The following is a 22,192-nucleotide window of genomic DNA, read 5'->3' as shown; positions in this document are numbered from 1 at the left end:
CCTAGTGTCCTGCAGGGCAATGATACCAAGAAATGTGCAGACACCTCCCCTGCTTTACTACTGAGGTAGATTTGTTATTTAAGGTGTTATGTTGCCATGTTCGTTCTCACCCAGCTTTCCTAGAAACCTGAATGGCAAATCTACTTAGAAATGTCCTGACAAGTACATCGTCTACTCTTCACTACTGCTTCATAACTAGGCAGATATGCCATTCAGGATACAAGGGAAGCTGTAATAGTGCCATCCTGGTTCTTACTCAGCTTTCCTAGTGTCCCGAAAGGCAACTCCACCTAGAAATGTAGGGTGTAATCCTCTACTTCCCCTCCATATTTGCCATTTAGGATCCTGGTGAAGCTGCAATGGAGGGCCACAGTGGGAGTCGTGTCACTCAGCTTTCCTAGTGTCCTGAAAAGCCACACTATTGTCACAGAGCCAGGCAGGGTTCTAGAATAGTAATGGTCAAATTGGTTCTCACCCAACTTTCTTAGTGTCCTGAGTGACAAATGTACCTAGAAATGTCATGATCCATGACCCCAGGAGTGTCCCTGCTTTACTTACGCTGCCGTTCTTGCCATTCAGGATTGTAGAAAAGTTGTACAGGAGGCCTTACATTTTCTAACTCAGCTTTCCCAGCATCCTGAATGGCAGCTCTGCATAGAAATACCAGGCGTAATCCCTTCTATACTAGTAATTGGGGAGAATTCCTGCCACCCAGGACACCGGGGCCCTCCGGCTGTTGCCCCCGGGATGACACTTCGAGGTGAGATGTGAAATGAGAACGCCGCCATCCACAGTGTAAAATGGAACAAACAATATGGCTGCGGAGCGCACACCGCCCAGTCCTGTGCCCCCTGCCCGCCGGACCCTAAATGCTCTATCGGGGTATCTCCATGGAGCAAGGACATTTAAAGGCCCGGAGTGTCCCTTTAAGGTCGGGGGGGGGGGGGGGGGGGGGGGGGCATCTATTATTGCCTGTGCCCCACTAGATCCCATAGGTGAGAGCAGGTAGGTAAATAATAAAGCTAGAATTCTGGAAAATCACGGGTCCTCCAGGGAGGTGCTGTGTGACTGTTACCACCGGGGGCGCTGTGACTCACTCATTCAGTAAGGGCATGGACGTCCTCCTCTTGCTCTTCTGTACCATGTTAGCTTGGTTCCTTAAGCAAATGCGAATGAGGGAGGGGGCGAGGCGGCAGGGCTCCCCGTCCACCTGCATGGGGATGGCCTTGTACGTCAGCAGGGTCACTTCTCTGCACTGGTGAAGCCTCTCTCCGTGGCCACCGACCTGCAGGGCAGCCTGGAAACACAAAACTCACTGGTATAACCTGGGCATCTCCTGTATGTAATTATATATGTACAGCTGGTATAACCTGGGCATCCCCTGTATATAATTATATATGTACAGCGGGTATAACCTGGGCATCTCCTGTATGTAATTATATATGTACAGCTGGTATAACCTGGGCATCTCCTGTATATAATTATATATGTACAGCTGGTATAACCTGGGCATCTCCTGTATATAATTATATATGTACAGCTGGTATAACCTGGGCATCTCCTGTATATAATTATATATGTACAGCTGGTATAACCTGGGCATCTCCTGTATATAGCTATATATGTACAGCTGGTATAACCTGGGTATCTCCTGTATATAATTATATATGTACAGCTGGTATAACCTGGGTATCTGCTGTATATTATTATATATGTACAGCTGGTATAACCTGGGCATCTCCTGTATATAGCTATATATGTACAGCTGGTATAACCTGGGTATCTCCTGTATATAATTATATATGTACAGCTGGTATAACCTGGGTATCTTCTGTATATAATTATATATGTACAGTTGGTATAACCTGGGTATCTGCTGTATATAATTATATATGTACAGCTGGTATAACCTGGGTATCTTCTGTATATAATTATATATGTACAGCTGGTATAACCTGGGTATCTCCTGTATATAATTATATATGTACAGCTCGTATAACCTGGGCATCTCCTGCATATAATTATATATGCACAGCTGGTATAACCTGGGCATCTCCTGTATATAATTATATATGTACAGCTGGTATAACCTGGGTATCTCCTGTATATAATTATATATGCACAGCTGGTATAACCTGGGCATCTCCTGTATATAATTATATATGTACAGCTGGTATAACCTGGGCATCTTCTGTATATAATTACATATTGAAAAAAGAGGGGGGTAGCCAGTGGCAGAATATAACTATAATGTACCATCTGGGAAGATATAATTCCAATCGTATACTAATTAATAGTACTTCCCAGAAAACACTATTTTCTGCCTTAGTATTGGATTCAAGACAGTTATCATAAACAACATGAGAGCAAAAAGAGGAAAAAAATCCAAAGAGATAACTTTATGTCTTTATATAAAATTGCTTTATTAAAGTGCAAATATCAGGAGGCAATGGTGACAGCATAGTCACCCAAGTAATAATATTAAAAACAAGTAACGGATAGAGACACCCGGAAACAGCAGCTGCTGACCCGAAATAGATAGATGTTTAGTGTCACCATATACATTTAAGGGTCAATTAGTACCAACAGGGTTAAATGACCAATGGCTCACAGGCCCATCTACAAACTAACCCACAGCCATAGAATAGTATCACAATATAACCTATCAGTCAGTATAACATTAATATAAACATAGGGCAAGGCTTTCATAGGGCAGAAAAAACAATAAATAAGTACATCACCCTGGAGATCTTGTAATAGGCAGCTGCAGCGTCCAGGTGTCCGCCCCGACGCGCGTTTCGGAACCCTTCGTCAGGGGGCGCATAATCACCAGTAAAATGTGTGCTGCATAAATAGGCCAGATACCGGAAATGAACATCGGCCGTAACCCGGAAACGGTCATGCGTATCCTAGCGACCGCTTGTGCAGCTAAGGGAAATGCCGTCCTCCAGGTCATGTGGGCCGGTACACGTGGGGCCCCACGTGACCTGCCGACAATAACACTAGATCGGCATTCACCAGCTACATAGCAAGCGGCGCATGCGCAACATAAGATGATGTAAGATACAGGGATATCCGGAAGGTAGGAGAGTGGGATAAAGGACAAAGAAAAAAAGAAATGAAAGAATAGAAACGATAGCGCGGCCATAGATGGATACATAACGACGCAACTATAGATAATACTCACAATATGGACAATAAATATGCACGTGTATATATATAAAAAGCAATAATAAATTATTAAATATAAAGATAATGACAATAGATTGTTAATATATATAACATAGAGACAAGCCACATTAATATTCTCCACAATGCAAGACATATGTCCATGATAGTAAGCCAATATATATACATATATGAATAGAAAGAAGGAGTAGATTAAATCCATGTATTAAGCTAATAAAGCAATAGTTCATAAAGAGCTTACATAGCCTAAATGTCATACAAAAAATGTCCACTAGATGGTAGTGGTGGAACAATTTTCAACTTCCATTCATATATTTTCACGTTTTCTTCTTTTTTCTTCCTCTTATAACTCTGTTTCCCACATCTTCCGCCTCCATAGGTAACCTCCTTCAAAGGTGCGCAACATGAATAAGTAGAGCATCACGGGAACAAACACGAAATCAGCCTAGATACACAGAAACTAAAAACAAAGGTAAGAAGATTAAAAAATGGGTAAGAGTATGCTATCAACGAAAGCACTCAACAGCCGAACAATCACAAAAATGGGACGAAGCTTAAGTTCTTAAGTTTCTACTTTCTATCTCCTTCCCAAGGTGCATAAGGACATCAGGGTGCCACCTGGCAGACCTATTATCTCTGGCAATGGGAACTTCCTTGAGAAAGTAAATCAGTGGATAGATTTCCACCTTCAACCATTGGTTTCCAATTTACCTTCCTTTTTGAAGGACACTGGGGATCTCCTCAGGAAGGTCGACTCAGTCCATTTGGATAAGGATACAATCCTAATGACGGCTGATGTCGAATCTTTGTATACAAACATTAAACATAGAGACGGCCTCAATGCCGTACGCTTTTTCCTCGATCTATCTGGCTCCTCCTCTGATTTTGCAAAACTTTTGTTGGAGTTACTTGAATTTGCTTTAACTCATAATTTTTTTGTTTTTAAGGGGTCCTTTTTCCTACAGCTCCAAGGAACAGCCATGGGGGCGGCCTTTGCGCCCTCCTATGCTAATCTGTTCCTTGGGCTGTGGGAAAGGGACCTCTTCCTGTCAGATCGGGGGTCGTCAATGGACCGGGCCCTTCTTTGGGCCCGCTACATTGACGACATACTCATGATCTGGCAGGGATCCCCCCAAGATCTGGTTACATTTGTGGATGAGTTAAATATTAATGAATTGAATATCCACCTCACATATCATTGGAGTAGTGAATCTGTGGAATTCCTGGATGTCATGCTTAAGAAGGACCAGCTCGGTTTTTTACAAACCGACCTGTTCCGGAAGCCGACATCCACGAATTCCTTATTACATGCGACATCATGCCATCCTTCACATGTTGTCAGAGCGGTACCGGTGGGACAGTTCCTCCGTTTGCGGAGGATCTGTTCCACCGAAGCAGACTTTGAGCAACAGGCTAAAGAGCTTCAGATGAGATTTCTAGGTAGGGGTTATAGTAGACGGGCCGTTAAGAAGGCCTACAATAGGGCAAAATCGGCCCCTCGTGAATCTCTGATCTATGATCAGAAATCCAGCCGACCTAGACAGCCGGATAGACAAATACGTTTTGTAACCACCTTTAATTCTCAGGCACATAAAATCCGTGAAGCTCTATCTAAATCGTGGCCAATCCTTAAGGTGGATAAAACCATCTCCAAAATTTTACCGGATCGCCCCCTTATTTCCTTTAGGCGTGCCAGGAACCTTAAAGACCATCTTACTAGAAGCCATTATGAGGGGATACCCAAGGTTACTTTCCTTGATAATACCCCCCCTCGTGTAGGTTCCTCACCGTGTGGCCACTGTGTGGCATGCCCCAATGTGGATCGGACCCAGGTCTTTACTGACTCTAGTGGAGAGCAAACATTTAATATTAAAAAGAAGATAAACTGTAACACGCGCTGGGTCATCTATTATGCTACATGCCCGTGTCGCCTAATATATATAGGCCTCACATCACGTAACTTTAAAATTCGCATACGTGAGCACGTACGTGGGATTGAGGCGGCTGCCGACCCTGAGATTGATACTACCAAATTAACTACCCTCCCTAGACATTTTAGGGAACACCATGGATGCGATGGTAAATTAATTAGATTTAGAGGTATTGATAGCCTGGATATCGGTATCAGGGGTGGCCAATTAGCAACAAGGCTTGCACGCCTAGAAACAAAGTGGATTTGGACTTTGCAGACACTTCACCCCCTCGGACTCAATGAGAACTTAAGCTTCGTCCCATTTTTGTGATTGTTCGGCTGTTGAGTGCTTTCGTTGATAGCATACTCTTACCCATTTTTTAATCTTCTTACCTTTGTTTTTAGTTTCTGTGTATCTAGGCTGATTTCGTGTTTGTTCCCGTGATGCTCTACTTATTCATGTTGCGCACCTTTGAAGGAGGTTACCTATGGAGGCGGAAGATGTGGGAAACAGAGTTATAAGAGGAAGAAAAAAGAAGAAAACGTGAAAATATATGAATGGAAGTTGAAAATTGTTCCACCACTACCCTCTAGTGGACATTTTTTGTATGACATTTAGGCTATGTAAGCTCTTTATGAACTATTGCTTTATTAGCTTAATACATGGATTTAATCTACTCCTTCTTTCTATTCATATATGTATATATATTGGCTTACTATCATGGACATATGTCTTGCATTGTGGAGAATATTAATGTGGCTTGTCTCTATGTTATATATATTAACAATCTATTGTCATTATCTTTATATTTAATAATTTATTATTGCTTTTTATATATATACACGTGCATATTTATTGTCCATATTGTGAGTATTATCTATAGTTGCGTCGTTATGTATCCATCTATGGCCGCGCTATCGTTTCTATTCTTTCATTTCTTTTTTTCTTTGTCCTTTATCCCACTCTCCTACCTTCCGGATATCCCTGTATCTTACATCATCTTATGTTGCGCATGCGCCGCTTGCTATGTAGCTGGTGAATGCCGATCTAGTGTTATTGTCGGCAGGTCACGTGGGGCCCCACGTGTACCGGCCCACATGACCTAGAGGACGGCATTTCCCTTAGCTGCACAAGCGGTCGCTAGGATACGCATGACCGTTTCCGGGTTACGGCCGATGTTCATTTCCGGTATCTGGCCTATTTATGCAGCACACATTTTACTGGTGATTATGCGCCCCCTGACGAAGGGTTCCGAAACGCGCGTCGGGGCGGACACCAGGACGCTGCAGCTGCCTATTACAAGATCTCCAGGGTGATGTACTTATTTATTGTTTTTTCTGCCCTATGAAAGCCTTGCCCTATGTTTATATTAATGTTATACTGACTGATAGGTTATATTGTGATACTATTCTATGGCTGTGGGTTAGTTTGTAGATGGGCCTGTGAGCCATTGGTCATTTAACCCTGTTGGTACTAATTGACCCTTAAATGTATATGGTGATACTAAACATCTATCTATTTCGGGTCAGCAGCTGCTGTTTCCGGGTGTCTCTATCCGTTACTTGTTTTTAATATTATTACTTGGGTGACTATGCTGTCACCATTGCCTCCTGATATTTGCACTTTAATAAAGCAATTTTATATAAAGACATAAAGTTATCTCTTTGGATTTTTTTCCTCTTTTTGCTCTCATAATTACATATGTACAGCTGGTATAACCTGGGCATCTCCTGTATATAGCTATATATGTACAGCTGGTATAACCTGGGTATCTCCTGTATATAATTATATATGTACAGCTGGTATAACCTGGGTATCTCCTGTATATAATTATATATGTACAGCTGGTATAACCTGGGTATCTGCTGTATATAATTATATATGTACAGCTGGTATAACCTGGGCATCTCCTGTATATAATTATATATGTACAGCTGGTATAACCTGGGTATCTCCTGTATATAAATATATATGTACAGTTGGTATAACCTGGGCATCTCCTGTATATAATTATATATGTACAGCTGGTATAACCTGGGCATCTCCTGTGTATAATTATATATGTACAGCTGGTATAACCTGGGCATCTCCTGTGTATAATTATATATGTACAGCTGGTATAACCTGGGCATCTCCTGTATATAATTATATATGCACAGCTGGTATAACCTGGGTATCTCCTGTATATAATTATATATGTACAGCTGGTATAACCTGGGTATCTCCTGTATATAATTATATATGTACAGCCGGTATAACCTGGGTATCTCCTGTATATAATTATATATGTACAGCCGGTATAACCTGGTTATCTCCTGTATATAATTATATATGTACAGCCGGTATAACCTGGGTATCTCCTGTATATAATTATATATGTACAGCCGGTATAACCTGGGCATCTCCTGTATATAATTATATATGTACAGCTGGTATAACCTGGGCATCTCCTGTGTATAATTATATATGTACAGCTGGTATAACCTGGGCATCTCCTGTATATAATTATATAAGTACAGCAGATATAACCTGGGCATCTCCTGTATATAATTATATATGTACAGCTGGTATAACCTGGGCATCTCCTGTATATAATTATATATGTACAGCTGGTATAACCTGGGCATCTCCTGTATATAATTATATATGTACTGCTGGCATAACCTGGGCATCTCCTGTATATAATTATATATGTACAGCTGGTATAACCTGGGCATCTCCTGTATATAATTATATATGTACAGCTGGTATAACCTGGGCATCTCTTGTATAGAATTATATATGTACAGCTGGTATAACCTGGGCATCTCCTGTATATAATTATATATGTACAGCTGGTATAACCTGGGCATCTCCTGTATATAATTATATATGTACAGTTGGTATAACCTGGGCATCTCCTGTATATAATTATATATGTACAGCCGGTATAACCTGGGCATCTCCTGTATATAATTATATATGTGCAGCTGGTATAACCTGGGCATCTCCTGTATATAATTATATATGTACTGCTGGCATAACCTGGGCATCTCCTGTATATAATTATATATGTACAGCTGGTATAACCTGGGCATCTCTTGTATATAATTATATATGTACAGCTGGCATAACCTGTATATACTGATATGGAGCATGCTGATATAACCTGGGCATATCAGATATTATGTGACTTACCAGAGACGCCATAGTGAAGCCAATGACCTCGATATAGCCATCGTCGTGCCGCTGAGGTTCAAAGTCTCGGTGGTCGCCAGGGTTTCCCCAGGGCATTGTGCCAGCACAGTACCTGGCAGCCAGAGAGTTAGGAGAAGCTGTCAGTGACAGTAGTGGACTGTGGATAGTCTCAGATCTACCACAGAGTCTCTACAGCGGCCATTATAGGAGCACTGATTACCTGGGGATATTTAAGAAGACTATACACTGAAACTTCAGCTCTTGGATCTTGGGGGTGAGGTCCGTCCCATCGCACTGTAACATCAGATGAACATATTATATTAGATCTGGCAGTAAACAGCTTCTTCACCCGTTGTAGTAAGAAATCGAGAACCGATGGCAAGATCTGACTACGCAAGGTTTGATTGTAGTCTGTTACCATGGTGACACAAGGCTGGATCTGACTACACAAGGTTTAATTGTAGTCTGTTACCGTAGTGATAGAAACCGATGGCAAGATCTGACTACACAAGGTTTAATTGTAGTCTGTTACCATAGTGATAGAAACCGATGGCAAGATCTGACTACACAAGGTTTAATTGTAGTTTGTTACCATAGTGATAGAAACCGATGGCAAGATCTGACTAGACAAGGTTTAATTGTAGTCTGTTACCATAGTGATAGAAACCGATGGCAAGATCTGACTACACAAGGTTTAGTTGTAGTCTGTTACCATAGTGATAGAAACAGATGGCAAGATCTGACTACACAAGGTTTGATTGTAGTCTGTTACCATGGTGATAGAAACCGATGGCAAGTTCTGACCACTCAAGGTTTGATTGTAGTCTGTTACCATGGTGACAGAGGGCATGTGTTATGATCTGGTGGCCTAGGAGCAGCATGAGACGTACTCTGGAGAAGGTGGTACCTGTACTGACTGCAGACCCTGAACTTAACACCGCAACTAGAAGTAGCCGTGGAATGTACCTAACACTCCCTGGACATCTCGACACAGCCGGAGGACTAATTACCCCTAGAGATAGAAAAGGGAAAACTATCTTGCCTCAGAGAAAATCCCCAAAGGATAGACAGCACCCCACAAATATTGACTGTGAGAGGAGAGGGAAATAACATACACAGACTGAAATCAGAATTTAGCAAAGGAGGCCACTTCTAGCTAAATAGAAAGGATAGGACAGAGTACTATGCGGTCAGTATTAAAACACTAGAAAATATCCACCACAGAAAAATACAAAATCTCCACATCTAACTAAAGATATGGAGGGTATACCTGCATCTCCAGAGATACCAGCTTGGCTAAACAAATCCATATACAGACCAAGCTGGACAAGACAAAAACATGGAAAAGAACTGAACAATAAAGCCCACAGCATGTGGACAGCAAAAATCAAGGCCAGAACTTATCTTTGTTGAAATGAACAGCAAAGCAGGAGAGACCAGGAAGAGATGTGAATCCTCCAGGAACAATGGACAACTGGCACTGACTAAAGGGTAGAGCAAGACTAAATAGCCCAGTCAAAATTGCAAAAAGTGGACACACCTGATAAATGCTGCAATCCAGAGACAGCAGCACTACCATTTATAACCACCGGAGGGAGCCCAAGAACAGAATTCACAACAGGCAGGATCTGAATACACAAGGTTTATTTATAGTTTGTTACCATCGTGATAGAGAGTCACGGTTTGTTAGTAGCTCGTTACCATGGTGATAGAAGCAGATGGCAGGATCTGACTACACAGGGTTTGTTTGTAGTCTGTTACCATGGTGACAGAAGGAAAAGATAATTCACGATTTTTCAGCAGTGCTTACTGAAAACATGATCCTTGATCCAATATATAAAGAAGCTTTTTTTGTTATTCAACAACGTGTTTCCACGCCGGACTGGTGTCTTCTCAAGTGTAAAAACCCACTGTACAGAGCACACAGGAGATAGGGGGGGTTTAATAGTTTAAATTGGGCACCAAATTTTGGGCCCTCTTATCTCTAGGAAGGAGGCCTGTGACAATCCGAGCAGTAGTTAAAATTCCTAATAAGCTAATTCAATGCCATTTTTATAATGAAGGAAGCCTGGTTGATCAACTGATAGCTGGTTGATCATTTGATCGGTGCAGCACTTGGCTTTGGAACTTGCTGGTTTCCCTGCAGCGGCCACTACAGTAGAAATGAAGCACTACATGCCAAGCATCTTATACAGTATATGCCAGCAGACCTGCAACGTAAGACTCATCATCTTTGGCCTCTTTCTAGACGTTTTTGTGCCTGAAGAACGGACCGGTCACTTCTTTTAGTCGCTTCACAACAAGCCTGAAGGAGTTAAAAGAAGTTACAAAAGACGGGAAATATGCACAAAATGAGTTTTGCTTGAAAAGTACGTCGTGTGCACGTGCAACAGGTGTCTTCTTTGGCCTCTTTATAGATGTTTTTGTGCCTGAAAAACGGACCGGTCACTTCTTTTAGTCGCTTCGCGACAAGCCTGAATGGGTTAAAAGAAGTTACAAAAGATGGGAAATACGCACAAAATGAGTTTAGCTTGAAAAGTACGTCGTGTGCACGTGCAATAGGTGTCTTCTTTGGCCTCTTTATAGACGTTTTTGTGCCTGAAGAATGGACCGGTCACTACACGAGAAGCCTGAAGGGGTTAAAAGAAGTTACAAAAGACGGGAAATACGCACAAGATGAGTTTCGCTTGAAAAGTATGTCGTGTGCACGTGCAATAAGCGTCTTCTTTGGCCTCTTTATAGACGTTTTTGTGCCTGAAGAATGGACTGGTCACTTCTTTTAGTCGCTTCACGACAAGCCTGAAGGGGTTAAAAGAAGTTACAAAAGACGAGAAATACGCACAAGATGAGTTTCGCTTAAAAAGTACATCGTGTGCACGTGCAATAATATAGGATTAATAGGAATCGGCAGTTTATTCCCGGCGCATTTACCCACTATGCCGACAGCAGCAACAGTTCTGAGTACCGCAATAGTTCTCATTACACGCCGTCTATACGACACCGGCTCCGCCAATCAGCATTTTTTCGGTCGGGTCTGCAGATTCAATTTTTTTTTTTACTATGTTCTTTTGGAAAAAGTGATTATTTTCTGTTCCTCTCTAGATTGCTTTTTCTTGTTGTTTTTTTTTTTTTTTTTGCTTCTAAACACCAGGCCCAGTGCTGCCAAATGGAGCAGAGAAAATTAGAATATAAAGAGTAAATTGGCATATGTTCTTTCCACAGAGGACACACAATTTTCTTAAGCAATAATACGAGAGGATATAAAATGGCTTTACGCGTGAGGAATTAAAGCGGAATGGACACTAAAAAGAAAGAACAGTATTAAAAAGCATTAAAGGCGCAGGAGGCAGATTTTCCTATGGATATCTTGCATGATATTAATACTTGTCCGTTTAAGAAAAAAAAATCTGATTATAAAAATCTGATTACTACGACAGTGTAAGTGTGGGTTGTGCCCAGACAATCCTTATCAGGAGAAATCTGGAGATGCGTTGGTTGCAAGGGACAGGCTGCCTGACAATTCCATATAATGAAGAAGCTCTCCATCTCAGTTGGCATTATTAATCAGTACTAACTTTAGTTCTGTGTCCTCTGAGACTCCTAGATCAGTCTGTGCTGGAAGATAGAGAGTTAACTCGTCAGTGTTTGATTCCTCCCGTTTGGCCTGGCCTTGTGTGTGGGGGGCTGTAAGCTATTTAAGCTCTATCCAGTGCCAGTTATAATATGACTAGCTCCTGTGAACATCTTGCTATCCCAACTAAAGAACTAACTCTAGTTCTGTGTTCTCAGAGACTCATAGATCTGTCTGTGCTGGAAGATCAACAGGGCAAGTGGGAAGAGCAAGGCTAAGTGCCAGAATTGGCATATCTTATAGATGCGCTTGTCCTGGGGAGGCTGAGAGCTGATGTTTTTAGCCTGGGGGAGGGCAATATCCATGGCCCCTTCCTAGGCTATTAATATCAACCAGCAGCTATCTGCCTAGCCTTTGCTGGTTATTAATTATAAGGGGACCTTACGTCTTTTTTTGGGGGGTGGGGGCCCATTTTAATAACCAATAAAGGATAAGTCTACAGCTGTGAGCTGATATTACAGTAATAGCCTGGGAAGCTCCATGGGCATTGCCCCCTTCCCAGGCTATAAACATCTGCGCCTGTCAGCTTTTTCTCTGCTGGTTTGGAAAATTATGTAGGAACCAATACCACTCCCAATGTGATTTTTTACTATGCCGTTGCCAAATTGCTGACTTTTCAAAGTGCAAGGGTGTGTAAAAACAGGATTTTTGGTTGCTTACCGTAAAATCTGTTTCTTGAAGCCTCCATTGGGGGACACAGGAACCATGGGTGTATGCTGCTGCCACTAGGAGGCTGACACTATGCAAATAAAAAAGTTAGCTCCTCCTCTGCAGTGTACACCCCACCGACTGGCATTGAACTCTTCAGTTAGTGAGAAAGCAGTAGGAGATAATGAAACAAGGTTGAAAAACCATAACCACAAACTTGAGAACTGTAACGTGAGAACAGTCATAGAACAGATAACAGAAAACATTGGGAGGGTGCTGTGTCCCCCAATGGAGGCTTCAAGAAACAGATTTTACGGTAAGCAACCAAAAATCCTGTTTTCTTTATCGCCTCTCATTGGGGGACACAGGAACCATGGGACGTCCCAAAGCAGTCCCAAGGGCGGGAGAACAGACTTCCATCAGGTCAGAGGACTCACCACTGCCGCCTGCAGGATCCTTCTGCCTAGGCTGGCGTCCGCCGATGCGTAGGTATGGACCTTGTAAAATTTGGCGAACGTGTGGATGGAAGACCAAGTTGCCGCTTTGCAAAGCTGTAGGGCGGAAGCCCTGTGGTGCACCGCCCAGGAGGCGCCGACTGCCCGGGTAGAGTGAGCCTTAATCCCAGGAGGGGGCACTCTGTTCTTGACCCGGTAAGCCTCCAAAATTGCCGTTCTGATCCAACGAGCAATAGTCGCTTTAGAAGCCGGCTGGCCTCTGCGCGTGCCATTAGGAATGACGAAAAAAGAATCCGTCTTCCGGAAAGAGGATGTTCTATCCAGATAAATCCTCACTGCCCTGACTAGGTCTAGCTTGTTCAACGATCGCTCCAGAGGATGAGTCGGAGCTGGACAAAAGGAAGGTAGAACGATGTCCTCGTTGAGGTGGAAGGTGGAAACCACCTTAGGAAGAAAAGAAGGTGGAGGACGGAAGACCACCTTGTCCTGGTGAATGACCAAAAACGGAGGGCGGCAAGACAGTGCCGCCAGCTCGGAAACGCGGCGAATGGACGTGATGGCCACAAGAAAGGCCACCTTCCAAGATAAAACTGATAGAGGAATCTCCCTAAGAGGTTCAAAGGGAGAAACCTTCAAAACGTCCAGTACCAGGTTTAAGTCCCAAGCCTCCACAGGGGCCCTGAACGGCGGGACCGCGTGGGCTACCCCCTGAAAGAAGGTCTTAACCTGTGGCCGAGAGGCCAAGGTCTTCTGAAAGAGGATGGAAAGCGCAGAGACCTGACCCTTCAGGGAACTAAGAGCCAGGCCCGAATCCAGTCCTGCCTGAAGGAAGGCCAAAAGAGAAGGCAGGGAAAAAACCATAGGCGGCACGCGGTTGGACTCGCACCAACGGAAGTAGGCCTTCCAGGTGCGGTAGTAGATCCTGGAAGACGAAGGCTTCCGAGCCTGAATCATGGTGTGAATCACACGGTCCGAAAGGCCGGACGCTCTTAGAACCGCGGTCTCAACAGCCACGCCGTTAAACTGAGCGACCGAGAATTCGGGTGGCAGATCGGACCCTGGGACAGCAGATCGGGCCTGTCTGGAAGGTGCCAGGGAGCGTCCGCGAGAAGGTTGACGAGCTCCGCGAACCAAGCTCTCCTGGGCCAATCCGGGGCGATCAGGATGACCGGCACCCCTTCCGCTTTGATCTTCTTCAACAGTTTGGGAAGTAATGGAAGGGGTGGGAACAGGTAGGGCAGCTTGAACTGTGACCAAGGAATGGCCAGGGCATCGACGCCCACTGCGAGAGGATCGCGTGACCTGGAGACGAATTGCGGAACCTTCCTGTTGATTCGAGACGCCGTGAGATCCACATCCGGAGTTCCCCATCGAAGGCAAATCTGATGGAAGACCTCCGGATGCAGGGACCATTCCCCTGCCGCGAGACCCTCGCGGCTGAGGAAGTCGGCGGCCCAGTTTTCTACGCCGGGGATATGCACCGCGGATATCACCGGAACCGTTGCCTCTGCCCAAAGGAGGATCTTGGATACCTCGGCAAGGGCCAAGGAGCTCCGAGTCCCCCCCTGATGGTTGACATATGCCACAGCCGTGGCGTTGTCCGTCTGGATCCGGACTGGAAGGCCCCTGAGGATCCTTTCCCAATGGCGGAGGGACAGAAAAATGGCCCGAATTTCGAGGACGTTGATCGGCAGCGCAGACTCCTGCGGCGACCAACGGCCCTGAACCGTCAGGTGGCGAAAAACCGCACCCCAGCCGATCAGGCTGGCATCCGTTGTCACCACCTGCCAGTGAACCGGAAGGAAGGACCTGCCCTGGGAGATGAGAGGAGACGTCAGCCACCAGTTGAGAGACCGCTTGACCCGAAAGGAGAGTCTGATCGGCCGATCCAGGGAGAAGACCGACCTGTCCCACTGAGACAGAATGGCTTGCTGAAGGGGCCGAGAATGGAATTGGGCGAAGGGAATCGCTTCCAAGGTAGCTACCATCCTCCCCAGAACCTTCATGGCCGATCGGAGTGAGGGAGGCCGAGGTCCCTGGAGCAAGAGTATGTCCCGACAAAGGGTGGATCTCTTCTCCTTGGGAAGGAAGACTCTGGACTGACGAGTGTCGAAAAGCATGCCCAAAAAGATGATGCGCTGAGAAGGAATAAGGCAGGACTTCTTCCGGTTGACCAGCCATCCGAAACGGGATAAGGTGTCGAGAACAATGGACAAGCTTTCGTGGGCCTGAGCAAAGGACGGAGCCTTGATGAGGATGTCGTCGAGGTATGGAAACAGGACCAAGCCTCTGACTCTCAAAACGGCCATCAGCGCCGCCATGATTTTCGTGAACACCCTTGGCGCGGTTGCGAGACCGAACGGCAGGGCGACGAACTGAAAATGATCTTGTTGCACTGCAAAGCGCAGGAAACGGTGATGACCGGGAAATATTGGAACATGTAGGTAGGCGTCCTGGATATCTATAGAGCATAGAAATTCCTGAGCCTCCATGGAAGCAATTACTGAACGAAGGGATTCCATCCTGAAGTGTTTCAGGCGAACCCTCCTGTTCAGCAATTTGAGGTCCAGAATGGGACGAACCTTGCCGTCTTTTTTCGGTACCACAAAGAGGTTCGAGTAGAAACCCGTGTACCGTTCCCTTTCTGGAACGGGAACAATCACCCCGGATTTTAGCAGAGAAGCGATGGCTGCGAAGAAGCCCGGAACCAAAGCTGGATCTTTTGGAGGACGAGATTGGAAGAAACGATCCCTGGGTCGGGAGGCGAACTCTATCTTGTATCCCGAGGATACAACTTCCCTGACCCATGCATCCTCTACTGCGGAAATCCAGACGTCCCTGAAACGGAGAAGACGGCCCCCCAACCTGGGAGTTGGGCTGGAGTCTTGCCGAGAGTCATGCGGAAGTGGATCTTCCAGTCCTGGGCCTGGACGATCTACCCTGGGAATAGCGAGGACGCCAGGACGGAGTGGGCCTGAAGGACACCGCCTTCTTCTCTTGACGTGCCTGTGGCCTCTGTTGCTGCTGGGAAAAGGAGTTTGATGCAGCGAAGCGACGAAAAGGCCGAAACGAGCGAAACTGCCGTCTAGGAGGAGGGCGACGAGGTTTAGCCTGGGGGAGAAGGGAACTTGTGCCCCCAGTGGCATCCTTAATGATCTGGTCCAGCTGGGAACCAAAGAGACGAGAGCCCTGGAAGGGCAGACTAGTGAGGGACTTTTTGGAGGACAAGTCCGCCTGCCAGGCCTTGAGCCAAACGGTCCGGCGAATGGCAACGGCATTGCTGGAAGCCTGAGCAGCACAAGAGGCGACATCCAGGGAGGCGGAAACCAGGTATTCACCAGCGTGGGAAATCTGGTTGGCAAGTTCCGCTAATTGCGCGGGAGGAGCCCCGTCCAGGATACCTCGCCGTAGATCCTTGGCCCATATTGAGATGGATTTTGAAGCCCAAGTGGAAGCAAAGGCTGGGCATAGCGCTGCTGAAGCCGCTTCAAAGGCAGATTTCGCAAAAGATTCTATAACTCTGTCGTTAGAATCCTTCAGAGACGCTCCGCCGGACAGTGGAAGCACCGTGTTGGCGGACAGCCTGGAAACAGGGGGATCCACCGAGGGAGAGACCGTCCAATTGGCGGTAAGATCTGGTGAAAAAGGATATAACACCCCCAGACGTTTTCCCCTCTGAAAACGTCTGGTCGGATTCTCTCTCTCTCTGGCCAGGATTTCCTCGAATTCAGGATGAGGAGCAAAAAATTTTGAAGGTGGTTTGGCCCGTCTAAACGAAACCGCCTGATCTGCGGGTTCCGTAGAGGGATCCTTGATGCCACAGGTTTGGTTTATAGCCCGAATGAGGTTCTGGACCGACTCACTCATGGTGGCGATTTGCCTAGGATCCAGCTCCGAAAATTCGTCTGAGGGCGCATCAGATAAAGCCTCGCCTGACTCAGGGGAGGAGGAACGGTGCGACACCAACCGCGGGGGAGGGCCGTGCGGCGAGATGGAACGCGAAGAGGACTCAGACCGACGTTCCTGTCTGGACCTTTTGTGGCTAATCAAGGAGGGCTCGGGCGGCGGTTCCTGCGACCCGCTGGCCACTGCAGGGGTCTGCAGGGGAAACCGATCCAGCGCGGACACCAGGGTTTGAGACACCCGTGTTAAATCGGCCACCGATTGTGACAGAGAAGCGGCCCAGCCTGGGATGGGGGGATCACTCTCGGGCGGAACAGCCGGGGGATCCTGGGCGGTGGGAACAATCGGGTTGCTGCAGGACTGACACAACGGGGAGGACTGACCTGAGGGAAGTTTGCTGTTACAGGACGAACATGCAAAGTACGTGACTAAGGCAGTAGATGAAGAAGAAGTAGGGGGGCGAGAGCGGCCCCCTTTAGAGGAAGACATTTTGAGGGACCCTGAAGATGCCAGTTGGTTAGGGGACAGTGTGCAGAGGGGGGTGTCAGACTGCAGTGCAGCTACTCACGGACCCGGTCCTGGAAGATGTCCCACTTGTCCTTGGTGGAGAAATCCCCTGTGCTGAGCTCACAGAAGATGCGGGCGAAGGAGCGTGGCGCGCTGCGGGAGGCACTGCAAGGGCTGCTGCTGTGGTGTGAAGCGATGCTAACACCAGACGAGTGTCCCACGAGGAAGGGGGCGGAGCTAGACGCAGAGGCGCCGGTGGGCAGGTCCTAGTATGTCGGGCGGGAAAAAGCCCGCCCGCAGAAGCGGAAGTGACAGATCCGAAGACCGGAAGTAGGCCCCGGCCGAAGCCGGGGCCTAAATTAGGAACCGGCGGCCGGGAAACGAGCCGCGGCGCCGGTATAGAGCGCCAGAGCGATGCGCCGCGACGGGAGGCTGGCGGCACAGGCGCCGCAGCCTGCTAGGCTGCGCCACTGAAGGGCGCCACAGTCCACCTCCTGCGGCGCCGGAGCAATGCGCTGCAGCGATAAGCAGCGCGATAGACTGCAGGGCTGCTGCGCTGAGGACTGTGCCCAGGGAAAAAACCGCAGCACTGATAGTGCGCCGCGGAAAGGAGCGAACGGCAGCCAGGAGCTGTCAAGAAAGAAGGTGCTGAGAACGCTGCGGCCAGAAAGGGGCCCCGCGCTGGAGCAGAAGGCCCTTGCAGAATAGGATACACTTAACAAGAATCCCCCCCTAACAAGGATCTGAGAAGGGATAGGGGACATACTCACCTAAAAACATCCCACGCCGTACTAACCTTAAAAAAAAAAGGGTGAAACGTCCAGGGCTGATGGACGTCCTCGTCTCCTCCAACCGACAGGCTCTGGTGGGCGAGTGGGTGGGGGACGGAGCCAGGACCGGACTTCTGAGCACGCTGGTGTGCCAGGATCTTGGTCCTGGTGAGGGATCAATGAGGATACGGGGTGGCAGTACACACCGTACTCATAGTCCGCTTGTGGGAATACAGGTGTGACTATTCACCCTGTATCCCTCCGAGGAAACCTGCAAGAAAACGACGCACATTGAGGTAGATAAGGGTCTAATGAAAGACCCGTGTCCACCTCCTACTGACACTAAGCTAAAACTGAAGAGTTCAATGCCAGTCGGTGGGGTGTACACTGCAGAGGAGGAGCTAACTTTTTTATTTGCATAGTGTCAGCCTCCTAGTGGCAGCAGCATACACCCATGGTTCCTGTGTCCCCCAATGAGAGGCGATAAAGAAAATCGGATGACACTCGCATGCTCCGCATGCCATGCGATTTTTTGGCTCGCACCCATAATTAGGTCCCCCATCCTTGAATATCTGAGCCATATAGCATTGTTTCAGGATAACGTGCCACTACACATCTCATCCCTCTTTATTAATCAGATTTTTCTTATTTTCTATCCAGGTGAAAAAAAACTTCACGTAGAATTAAAAAAAAAAATGATCATGATATTTCATAAAACCGGTGACATCTCAGCACTCACCACAACTTTTACGTGTTTGGATAAATCTCTAGAGCTCCTCTGTAAAAAGTCGGAGAAGGCAGCCTGAGGAGAGAGACGATACTTCAAGAAATGTGCCGACAACAAACTGATAAAACACATAGTCTAATGGTCAGGCTGGTGCTCTGTCCTCCATGCTTTTCACTGCAGCACTGCTTCAATGTATAAGCAGAACCCATGCCACTGTTTATTACAGACTGGTGGTAGAGGAGACGTCCCAGACAGGACACTTACCCCTGCATAGAACATCTTGTTGCGAAAACGACTGTTGAATTTTTCTGGATTTGCTTCTGCGAGGAAGACACAGAATATTTCAGATTTATGATAGAAATGTCAGTCTGAGCGCACGGGAATTCCCAGCATACCGCCCAAAATGTGAGTGCACCGAGCGCTCACAACGCTCTCCCTCCACTCATCCTGTCTAGAGACATAGTAAGATGATACTGAGCATCCTCTGCTGCACCAGGGCCTTCTCCGGTCACATTTACTGGACTCTGCTGCCCCCTGCTGCCTGACTGTTGTCATTACTTAATGTGGACGCTCTCTACAGTACAACGGTCAATGGAGATTGTGCTAAATAGAGGTGTAGGAGGCCAAAAAGGCCCCCACTGGCAGAAATATGGTGAATAAAGACTTGTGAAAACAATACAGCCTTTGTGTGTAATGTATATATATGTGTGTAATGTGTATGTATGAATGTATGTGTCTAATGTGTATGTGCCTAATGTGTATATGTGTAATGTGGATGTATGTGTGTAATGCATGTATGTGTATGTGTATAATGTATGTGTGTGTAATTTGTATGTGTGTGTGTCTAATGTGCATGTGTATATACAGCTCTGCCAAAAATTAAGAGACCACTGCTCAGTTTTCTAAAAATGAGCTTCTCTCCATGTCTGACAGCCATTCCATTCCAGTGTCAGTTGAGTGAGCATCATGTTGCCTCCATCCTTAAAATTTCTAAGACGGCAGTCCATTACAACAAGGTCAATTTCTAAGATGGCAGTCCATTACAACAAGGTCAATTTCTAAGATGGCAGTCCATTACAACAAGGTCAAGAAGCAGACTTTGTGGACGACAAAGCTACAGACCGGCAGAGGGCGAAAACGACTCTCCACTGACTGGGATGACTGTCATCTTATTCGAATGTCAATCAGCAATCGCAAGTGACCTACAAAAGGAATGGCAAATGGCAGCTGGGGTGAAGTGCACGGCAAGAACAGTTTGTAACAGGCTCCTAGAGGCAGGACTCAAGTCATGAAAAGCTGGAAAAAAGCCTTTCATCAATGAGAAGCAATGGAGAGCCAGGCTGAAGTTTGCCAAAGACCATAAGGATTGGACCATAGAGGACTGGAGTAAGGTTATCTTCTCTGATGAGTCTAATTTTCAGCTTTGCCCAACACCTGGTCGTCTAATGGTTAGACGGAGACCTAGTGTCTTGCACCCTCTGTGAAATTTGGTGGAGGATCGGTGATGATCTGGGGATGCTTCAGCAAGGCTGGAATTGGGCAGGTTGTTCTTTGCGAGGGACGTATGAATCGAGGTTATCCTGGAAAAACAGTTGATTCCTTCTGCTCAGGCAATGTTCCCCAACTCTGAGGACTGTTTTTTCCAGCAGGACAATGTGCCATGCCACACAGCTAGGTCAATCAAGGTGTGGATGAAGGACCACCACATCAAATCCCTGTCATGGCCGCCCAATCTCCAGACCTGAACCCCATTGAAAACCTCTGGAATGTAATCAAGAGGAAGATGGATAGTCACAAGCCATCAAACAAAGAAGAACTGATGACATTATTGTACCAGGAGTGGCATAAGGTCACCCAAAAGCAGTGTGAAAGACTGGAGGAAAGCTGCCAAGACGCATGAAAGCTGTTATTAAAAATCATGGTTATTCCACAAAATATTGATTTCTGAACTCTTCCTGAGTATTGTTGTTTCTTAATGATTATGAACTTGTATTTTTTTGCATTATTTGAGGTCTGCAAGAATGCTTTTTTTTGTTATTTTGACTATTTCTCATTTTCAGAAAATAAATACAAAATTTATTGCTTGGAACTTCGGAGACATGTCAGAAGTTTATAGAATAAATGAACAATTTACATTTTACTCAAAAATATAAAGAGAAAAATCAGAGAACATTTTGCAGAGGTCTCTTCCTCTTTGCCAGAGCTGTGTGTATAATCTGTATATCCGTTTATAACGTATATTTGTGTAGATAATGAGAACAAGTACATGTAACGTGTGTATATGTGGGAGTGAGGTGTATCTGAATATTATATATATGTGTAATGTGTATATATGTGTGATGTGTATACTGTATATGTGTAATGCGTATATATATATATATATATATATATATATATATATATATATGTGTGTGTAGTATGTATATATGTGTAACGTGTATATGTGGGAGTGAGGTGTATCTGAATATTATATCTATGTGTAATGTGTATATATGTGTGATGTGTATACTGTATATGTGTAATGCGTATATATATATATATATATATATATGTGTGTGTAGTGTGTATATATGTGTAACGTGTGTATATGTGGGAGTGAGGTGTATCTGAATATTATATCTATGTGTAATGTGTATATATAATTGTCCCAGTGGAGACAGTGATGATGATGATGATGATGATGATGATGATGCGTGGCTAGCAGTGTGGCATCTGATAATAGATAGACCCTGAGCTTTATGAGGCCTGCGCTGTCCTGCTATGACGAGTCCGCTGACACGCGGAGCTGCAGCTGCGTCACAGTGTGTAATGAGCTGACCCCGGCTATCTGCTCCGCTCTCGCTCCATAACACATAAATGTAACCAATTTCCACCGGCACCAACAAAGGACGACAACCGATAACTTTTCGGGCAGAATGCATAAAACTCAGAAGGAGACGTTACGCTGGTGCCGGTCCGGCCACGATGACACAATGGAGACCTATTAATACAAAGATCGTTAACCCACAATCCAGATTATGTGATTGTCAGGCTGAACTCGCCATTTCCTGCTAAAGGCCTACAAGAAGAGCGCAGGGAACAAGGCATGTCTCCGGGCATTAAAAAGCTGAAAACCGTTTTTTGATATCTCGCTTCTAGGCCGAGATATGATCACTTCCAGTTTCAGGCCCAAACAATGAGGCTGCACCACTGACAGACCCTCGCGGTGACGTATTCTGCTGACCAAACACATCCATGTCCCTAATCACAGGCCGTCGTATTGACCTGGTTAC

General features: G+C 45.8%; 1 protein-coding gene across 7 annotated transcripts in view; it reads right to left on the bottom strand.

Moving 5' to 3' along the window:
* Positions 1-22,192, bottom strand: part of DGKI (diacylglycerol kinase iota) — a 219,789-nt gene that overhangs the window by 51,603 nt on the left and 145,994 nt on the right. For all 7 annotated transcript variants that reach the window (XM_077266728.1, XM_077266733.1, XM_077266729.1 and 4 more), the window contains exons 16-20: positions 19,185-19,240; positions 18,933-18,995; positions 8,500-8,573; positions 8,280-8,391; positions 1,098-1,297 (exon numbers count right to left, since the gene is read on the bottom strand). In XM_077266728.1, the coding sequence (XP_077122843.1) occupies positions 1,098-1,297; positions 8,280-8,391; positions 8,500-8,573; positions 18,933-18,995; positions 19,185-19,240 (505 nt within the window). The remainder of the gene's footprint in view (positions 1-1,097; positions 1,298-8,279; positions 8,392-8,499; positions 8,574-18,932; positions 18,996-19,184; positions 19,241-22,192) is intronic.

The sequence above is a fragment of the Ranitomeya variabilis genome, chromosome 5 (genome assembly GCF_051348905.1).
Source record: "Ranitomeya variabilis isolate aRanVar5 chromosome 5, aRanVar5.hap1, whole genome shotgun sequence".
Classification (NCBI taxonomy): domain Eukaryota; kingdom Metazoa; phylum Chordata; class Amphibia; order Anura; family Dendrobatidae; genus Ranitomeya; species Ranitomeya variabilis.
Note: the sequence above shows the minus strand (reverse complement) of the source record. Positions and strands in the feature narration are given on the sequence as shown.